Source organism: Geospiza fortis, unplaced genomic scaffold (assembly GCF_000277835.1).
Source record: "Geospiza fortis unplaced genomic scaffold, GeoFor_1.0 scaffold286, whole genome shotgun sequence".
NCBI lineage: Eukaryota > Metazoa > Chordata > Aves > Passeriformes > Thraupidae > Geospiza > Geospiza fortis.
In genome coordinates, this window is record NW_005054444.1 from 1,077,314 (window position 1) to 1,085,502 (window position 8,189).

General features: G+C 47.7%; 1 protein-coding gene across 1 annotated transcript in view; it reads right to left on the bottom strand.

Moving 5' to 3' along the window:
• Nucleotides 1-7,782, bottom strand: part of LOC102035809 (alpha-2-macroglobulin-like protein 1) — a 31,082-nt gene extending 23,300 nt beyond the window's left edge. The window contains exons 1-11 of the mRNA XM_031062286.1: nucleotides 7,696-7,782; nucleotides 7,249-7,363; nucleotides 6,740-6,849; nucleotides 6,023-6,190; nucleotides 5,482-5,712; nucleotides 5,021-5,084; nucleotides 4,121-4,266; nucleotides 3,003-3,152; nucleotides 2,523-2,639; nucleotides 1,838-1,985; nucleotides 1,294-1,405 (exon numbers count right to left, since the gene is read on the bottom strand). Coding sequence (XP_030918146.1) covers nucleotides 1,294-1,405; nucleotides 1,838-1,985; nucleotides 2,523-2,639; nucleotides 3,003-3,152; nucleotides 4,121-4,266; nucleotides 5,021-5,084; nucleotides 5,482-5,712; nucleotides 6,023-6,190; nucleotides 6,740-6,849; nucleotides 7,249-7,363; nucleotides 7,696-7,782 — 1,448 coding nt within the window. The remainder of the gene's footprint in view (nucleotides 1-1,293; nucleotides 1,406-1,837; nucleotides 1,986-2,522; nucleotides 2,640-3,002; nucleotides 3,153-4,120; nucleotides 4,267-5,020; nucleotides 5,085-5,481; nucleotides 5,713-6,022; nucleotides 6,191-6,739; nucleotides 6,850-7,248; nucleotides 7,364-7,695) is intronic.
• Nucleotides 7,783-8,189: the final 407 nt, after the last annotated feature.

Here is an 8,189-nt window from a genome sequence, read left to right on the forward strand (position 1 = left end):
CTGTGATGGCATCAGGCACAGTGACATTGATGCTCTTGTTCCCACTGAGGCTGGGGAGAAGTGGACAGCAACAGAAGCATTTAATTGAATGATGCCATGCCAGGTGACCTGCTCTGTGTTCTTCTCTGCAGAGCACCCCATCCCCTCACCTCAGTCCAACCCCTACTGAACTTGCAGCCCTTGCAGGGTTACAAGTCCTTGTAGAAGTGGGGACCCCACCTCGGGTGCTTATACTGACAGAACTTGGGTCAATAGGGTACATGGCTGCAAGATGCCATCAATCACAGACAGCACTTCACCTTTTCACATCTAAAGATGACTTACAGATGTCAGCAGTCTTATTTTTCTTGGCCTAGAAACGGAGAACCAGAAACCAGAAACCAAGAGAGCAACAGGACGAGCAGCAGTATGGCTTAGATGAGGTTGATCCAGCCATTCTCTGTCCTGAGAGACACTGACAGCTTAAAGCCCAGCATGAGGGCAGGGCAGAGACTTGTCCTGTGCACACATCACAGCTTTTGAGAGGAGCAGACTGTTCTGCAGCTGCCACCACAGCCAACACAAAAAGCAGATAGAGCTAAAGGTACTGGTATTATTCAGCTTATTTCACCGTGCATGTACAGGAAGGCAACACACACAACACAGAAACTTTTGGTGGCTCAGATGAGGTTGGTGAACAAGTCACAGAGGAAATATCTGCTGCTAGGGGTGAGGAGGTAGATGTATCTGTAAGGACAGTGGAGGTGGGAGAGGGCAGATGTTGATAGGAAATATACTCAGGATCTGGCCTGAGCATACTTCAGTCTTCAGAGGACACACAAGAAAATCTTCAAGTCTCAGATGAAAAATCTCCAAAAGCTCTCTCAGCAGACCCTGTGTACACACTGAGCCTTTCTCACAGGACACAATTTTCAGTCCTGTGAAAGACTTCTATGGACATCAGCTCCCCCTGGATACCGGGATACATCTGTGAGCACATTTTGGGAAATGCAAGCCCACAGGACGACAGAAAGCAGAGTATAGGCAGTAAACTAAGCTGGTTTGCTGCACCTCATGCTTTTCTATCTTCCTATGCCAGCCACCTCTCACGGATGACCAGCACTCCTAGTAGAGTAAAATGCATTTAATGAATACACCAACTCCAGCAATGAACAGCCTACAGGGATGAGCCCCATGATGTATGCCCTTAAGTGTCTTGCACAGCTGCCTGTGATCTAAACTCAGCTGCATCTGCTGCCTCTCCCAGCCACACAAAATGACCCAGACTAAACCCCCACTGCTCAGTTTACTCACCCCACGGAATACAAATCCCACAGCCAGGTTTGGTGAAAACGCTTGTGTGCTTTCTCTTCAGCTGCAGAAAAAGGTGGAAACATAGTGGGCTGATAGGTTGATATCAGATGTTCTGTTGGAAACAACAAAGACCTATAGTCACCATAGGGTCCTCAGGTCCTGGTTAAGAGCAGAGGAGCTCCAGCACAGCTCAGGCTGCAACAAATGCAGTCAGCTCTTGGGAAGCCTGGCAACAGAACAAAATGTGCTGTCCCAAATTTTAAAATCCTTTGCCTCATTTCAAATGTCAGAGGTGCTTTAGGCTTTACTTGCATGTGGAGGCACCATGGGACAGGCAACATTTCCTTCACTCCAGAGATAAAACCTGGGATCAGACATCCCACTAACAGCCCTCACACTAGCACAACAGGTTTAGGGACAGGAAACCCTCTTTCTCCTCCATTTGCACTTACAGCAAGTGCTGCCTCTTGGCTCAAATCCAGGACTGCTTTCACATGAAAGACTAAGCCTCCCATGTAAGAAGAAAAAGCTGTCAAATGCTTACTGTTATACACTTTATGGGGCTGGGCAAATGTCAACATGGGCCTGGAAATAGACATTCCTCTTCCCCGCAGCATAGTTGTCAATGGAGTGGTTGGGCATACTCTGGGTTTCTTGATATTGGTGTTGGACATAATTTTCAACCCCATTTCCTGTAGGAAAAAATTAATCACCAGAAGATTGTCCTCTCTTCTCTGCCCTCTGCCCTTGTGCCTTCCTGTCCCCTCATGCAGTGGGGCTTGGCTGTCCTCTGTATTCTCTTGCTTCATTTTAAGAAGGAATAATTCAGATCCCCCACAATGAGCAAACATGCTCTTCTAAGGTAATTCATCTGGCCTGAGTCAGCCAAATTTATGCTTTTCAAACATATGGTCATTTGGGTACTATGCCTTCTCTGCCTGCAGGGTGCAATTGCTCATGCTATGAAGATTAAACAAATTGTGTGAAATCCAATTAAAGTAATGAATAATCCTTGGCATCCTGAGTCACACAACCCAAGTGCGGCAACCACACAATGATTTTTCCTTATACATTTCAAATCATCTATTCAAATAGCGAGTTACAAGGGCTTAAACTGCACCTGTTCACTGTCCTGTCTGCAGCAGCATCCCTTGGATATTGGTAAAGTCAGAGCCCACATTTCCCTCAGTTCATGAATTATCTCAACCCACCAAATCAACCATTTTTACCCTGAATGCAGTAAACACATCAGGCTCATCAGAATTTGGGAGCCCACATGAACGATCATCTTCAGACACTTGGCGAGGATACCTGGCATTATAAACAGATGGGAACAGCCCATAGATCTGAGAAAGCAAGGGAAAAAAAATCAGTGCAAATTAAACCTGGCATTCCCTTCCTCTCCTACATCCAAGGCCTGTTTGAGTTGCTTCTGGCTACTGTACATGAACATGTGCCAGAAAGCCCAGGATCGCTGTCACTCTTCCTGGGCTCTCCTCTGATAGTGCCAGCACAGGAGCTGTTTTACCACCAAGTGATGCTCAACATCTCCCTTAATCCCTAATCCCTACCCATCCACACTGGGAGCGCTGCTGATCCCTCCAGGCCGTGATTTCAGTTTCCTGGAGTTAAATTCTGCACAGGTGCAATGACCACCCTCCCACATGGCCTCAGGAGGGAAGGGAAAATATCAGGGCAGGCTTGCTCACCGAGTGGCTGCTCAGTTCTTTTCCTGGCTTCATCCAAAAGGCGCTTGGATCCACAGCCCAGACAGCACACGTAGAGCCAGGAGCTGCCTGCAGGCGGAGGCCAACCTGTGAGCCAGGAAGAGTCTCTGGCGTGGAGAAGCTCAGCTCCACCTGGATGGGAAGAATGCAGGCAATGCCTGAGTGACATTGCTAAGGGTGGCCACCCACCACTTCCCAAGCAGGCAAGGGACTTACATGAAGAGAGTTTCCAAGGACCTGCCTTGGATAGGCAGCCAAGGAACCTCCCAAGGACCCCCAGGAGGTATTTTAAAAAGACAACACTGAGGTTCTAACAGGAAAGATGCCAGAGGGGGAGCCATCAGTGTGCACATGGAGACATTCCCGTATCAGAGCACAGCTCTCTCTTCTTTACCCGGCAAACCAGCCAGCCATGGTCACACACTTCACAGCTGTCTTATGAAGTCCCTCCTTCTGGGCCCCCAGATCAAAAATAAGCCTAGTCCTTGTCTCCAGGCTCTTTGTGGGATTGGCCTCAGTTTCCTGAAACAACTCCTGTTCTTGATTGAATCTGACTGTCTATGGCAGACAAGCAGCTGTGGAGCTGTGCAGCAGGGGTAATGCCCTCTCAGAAATTCACCTTTGGAGTGCAAGACACAGCCAAGAAAGCAGATTCCCAAGGATGTCACAATGACCAGATGCACTCAGCCCATTCTGGATGGCCAGTAAAATCCACTTCTTCCATCATCCACTTTCAGATGCCATCCCAATACCACATACTAGCAATTCTAATTGCTGCAGCAGCAGAGCAGCCCTGAGCTCTCCTGAGAACCACACAAATGATCTGTGCTGGGCTGGATTATCTATGCTCCTACCAGGCTGCAGTTGCCCATGGAGACAGACAGCATATCTCTGCCTTTCCCAAGCATTGCAGCAGCTCCCACAATGCTGAGCACACATTTTCTCCAAACATCACAGCATACCTCACCAGTCACAAACTGCAGTTCATGTGACAGCATCACACACAGTGTCAGCCGCACACAGCAACACAACTCTCCTTTCATTGCAGCAGACACATCCCTGCTCACACATTTAGTCACAGCCTCAGACACAAACCCTACCTTGTTTCTGAAACACGTGGAGACACTGAAGATGGCAGAATCAGCAATGATTTTTCCATTAGGGAAGATGACATAAACAACAAGTCTTGGAGCTGGAGCATAGGTCAAGCTGAATGTAAGAGGGATGGAGAAGGAGCCTTCCAGCACTAGATGGAGAAGAGAGAAGATTGATAATGAAAATAGAGTCTGATCATCTTTGCCATTCTGCATGCACGTGTTTAAATCCTTTCCTCCTTTACTGAAGTCTTTCAAGACCAAAGAGGTTTCTGGAGACTTATGAAACAATCAGCACATCTCTGGATCTGGTATTCAAGACCAGCAAAAGACTTTTCTGTTTATTGCCCTGGGGACACAAAACAGTACTTTGGAGTTCAAGCTTGGCTCCATAAAGAGTGAGATTCTCAGATATCTTTCAAAGCCTCCTCTCACCCAACACCTCCCATCCCATCACCAACAAAGAGATGACCTTATCCCAAAATACTTATAATTCAGGAATCAAAAAGCAAGAGCTGGAGAAATAGGCAACAGTGGGTCAACAGATCAAAATTATAAAATGTGGCATCCTAAGCACCCAGATTAGTTGGAGACACTGTTGCTATGGAGAGTAAGACTGCAGGTTCATGCTGCTCGCAGGAGCAGCAGCAAAAGGAGACTTGAAGACAACAAAGAATGAGCCTATGGACTCATGCTGAGAAAATGGGAAATGCTGAGTATTCTCTTGGTACAAAGAAGGAGGGCAAAGGGAACATGAAATCTGGAAAGACACAGGGCTCTGACACAGCACACAAGTGGTGAGCCACCCCTGTATTGCAGGGAGGCTTAACACCACTTGTCCAGATAAGAGGGGATGCCACAGACCACTGAGTGCTTGCTAGACATGACACTGGGGAATGCACTTACTTCTTGGCAGCCCAACCCAAACAGTCTGCTGACCTGCATGGACTATCCCTCTTTTCCCTGTGACCTAGAGAAGAACACAGAAAGGGATGGTCACATAGTCACATAGCCTTTGAGATCACTAAGAAACCCTAAAATTAAATTGGGAGATTAAATGGGGGTTGGGGGAGGAATATAAACTTTATTTGCTCCCTAGTAAGCTAGAAAGTAGAGCTCAGGGGTGAAGTGATGTTGGGAAGGACAGGTAAGGCAAATACCTGCCCTGCACCTGTGCAGATCCTAAAAGAAAGGTTCTGCCTTTGTTGCTATTACTGCAGTACCAGAATCAAAACCAGTTTCATGATGACTGGAAGAACTCCCTGTCCTGGCCTGAGCCAAGACTATCAAATATCATGCTTGAACTCTAAGAGATGCTGATCTTGGGCCTTCAGCTGTCACCCACTAGTGCTTCCCCAGAAACTCACAAAGTAGGAGAAAATGACACGCTTGGGCCCATGTTCCAGGTCTTCCTCATAAATTTTGAAGTCCACCTGGACAGACTGTGTGTTACCACAGGGCATTGTCTCTGGCACACGGATGATAGAGAGGAAGCTCCTGCTGGTGCTGTAGAATGGATGGATGAAATAAGAGGCTCGCTGGTAACTCAAGTCAGCTGTCCCAGGGTCTCTGTCTGAATCTTGCTGCAGGACACTTGCCTGGTGACACAAAAAAACAAACCATTTAGTTTCTCTAGTTAAACAATTCAGCTGCAAATCACCTTTGTTAGACAATCTGAGCAATGCCAATGACAGGTCTCTCTGTGGAGAGCTCACGAGGAAAGCAACCAGCGCCTGGAGAATAAGCTCTCAGAGGGAGAGCCAAGATGTCAGCCAAGATCTAGAACATGCTGAGGTGTTTCAGGTTTGTGTTACTCTCCCTTGGGAAGGAGCAAGGAAGATGTTTGTGGGACAGTAAACAGCTCTGACATGCAGACATACCCCTGCCACAAGATATACCCTTCCTCACCTCCAGGGAGACCAAGGTCCTGTTCCAGGCAGAGGTGTCCAGGCTAAATGAAGCTGTTCCAGAGTCCCCAGTGATGTACTTCTGCGTAAATTGCTGCTCAGCACAGTTTACTACAAGGAGGACTTCTTTGTTCTTCAGTGCTTTGCCTCGGTAATCAATTACTTTGATCTGAGAATATCATGGGGAGCAAGAGAAGTGCAGAAGAATCTAATTAGCTGACAGAATCTCTGGTGTCCCCAAGTCAGGAGCAGTGTTTCCAAAGACAGCAAGATCACTCTTTTAGTCACTAATAATTTTATCGACACTGCCACTGTTCCTGTCATATTACCACTTGTGCTACCATGTTCATTCACAGAATCACAGAATCACAGAATGGGTAAGGTTGGAAGGAATCACAGTGGGTCATCTGGTTCAGCCTCCAGTGCTCTTCACTCCTTCCCAGCAGAAGACCTCCTGGCTGCTGAAATTCCAGATGTTTGGGTTTGCACCACCCCATATTAAAGCCCATAGCTGCTCTCCCTCATGGGTTATTTGGTAAATGGGAGTCTTGGGTGTTATTCTGACACTGGACAATTCCAGAGTTTTGTTTCTGGGAGTCATTTGTGCCCTCCCAAGCCCCTGGCAAGAGATGGGGTCAGAAAAGACAGTAAGTAAAGGTTATTTACTGTGAAATATTGCTCACGCTTTCCCCTTCAAAGAACTGAAACTGGGAATTACCTTTCCTCTGTACATCTGTCCAGGGTGGTAGTAAGAATTCACATCATCAAACAAGGCCATCCCGCCAATCCTGGAGATGAGTAATTTGTGGGAAGCATTGACCTGTATCTCTGAATGAAAGCAGCAAGACAGAAACATGAGAGAGGGAACAAGAAAGCCAAGCAGTCCTCAGCAATTTCCCTGAAGAGTGACTGGTAATAGGGATGGACATGTTCAGCTGCACACACATTTCATATCCCAATGGTGATCTGCCCAAGATTCTGGGGATCTGGTCTTTCTCCCATTTAACTTCTAGCTTTTAGAGAGCCTCAGCACCTGACACCACACTCAGTGAGTGTGTGATGCCATCAAGAGCTGCTGTCTCTGTCCCCATCTGTGAGGTTACATAGCAGGCCCCAGTGGGCTCAGAAGGCTCAGATCCCTTCCTAGCCTGAAAGTCTCTGGTGCTTTTGGTCAGATTAGCACATCTTCACCTGCCTCCTCCCAGGCAGCAGAAATCCCAGAGTTACCTGTGGCATCCTCCAGCAGCGAGGCCTCTGCAGCTATGCTGTCCCGGTAGTAGCGAAAGTCTTGGCTGAAGGAGGACAGGCTCACGTTTGTAGAGAAGCAGCCTGCCTCATCCGTCTGAAAGTACAGGGAGAAGAAACAAGGTCTGAGAGAGGCACTTGCATTAGAATTTATGGAAGAGGCAGAGGAGCAGTGGCATGGAACCCCTGCTCTCAGGGTGCTTTTCCTTTTGGCATTGCAGCCCAGGATGTGGAGCAGGCACATGACGAGCCCAGTCACAATCATCAGGCACAGCTGCTGAGAGGCAGCACCAGTAGCAGTGGCCAAGCAGCCAAAACAATGTGTTAACATTGCTGTTACTTCAGCTAAAGGACCCAGCAGCCTTGTGTTACCCTGAGGCTGAGCACAAATGCCCCAGAACACAGCTCAGCTCTTCCTAAGCATCTCACCTGGTTGCTGAATTTGTAACAGAGATCGGGTTTGGAAGCACTGGGCAGGAACGGGGCTATCTTCTGACAAAGGTTCACATGAACCATCCCCTGGACGCTTTTCCCACGAGTGTATCTGTTTGGGGGAGCAGGGAGAGGAAGAGACAGTCACACACAGTGGGAGAACACACGGCTTGCTTTGCACAGCCCCAGAGACCACTCGCTGCTGGATACTCACACTCCAGCACAAGAGTGACAGTCATACAGCAGGCCCAGGAGTCCTGACCCAGCAAGCAGGATCAGGACAGGGCTGTGCAGTGACAGGAGATCAAGGGCTTTGTGATATAATTAGCACCAAACTAAATTATTTTGGGTAACTAGAGTGTTGTAACTATATATCAGCATCACCTGCAATAACCCCAGGATGTGCTGAAACCATTCATCATCTTATGACCAGAAACATGGGCGATTAATAAAGTGTCTTCTATTAAAAAATCACCTTTACATGGGGCTAA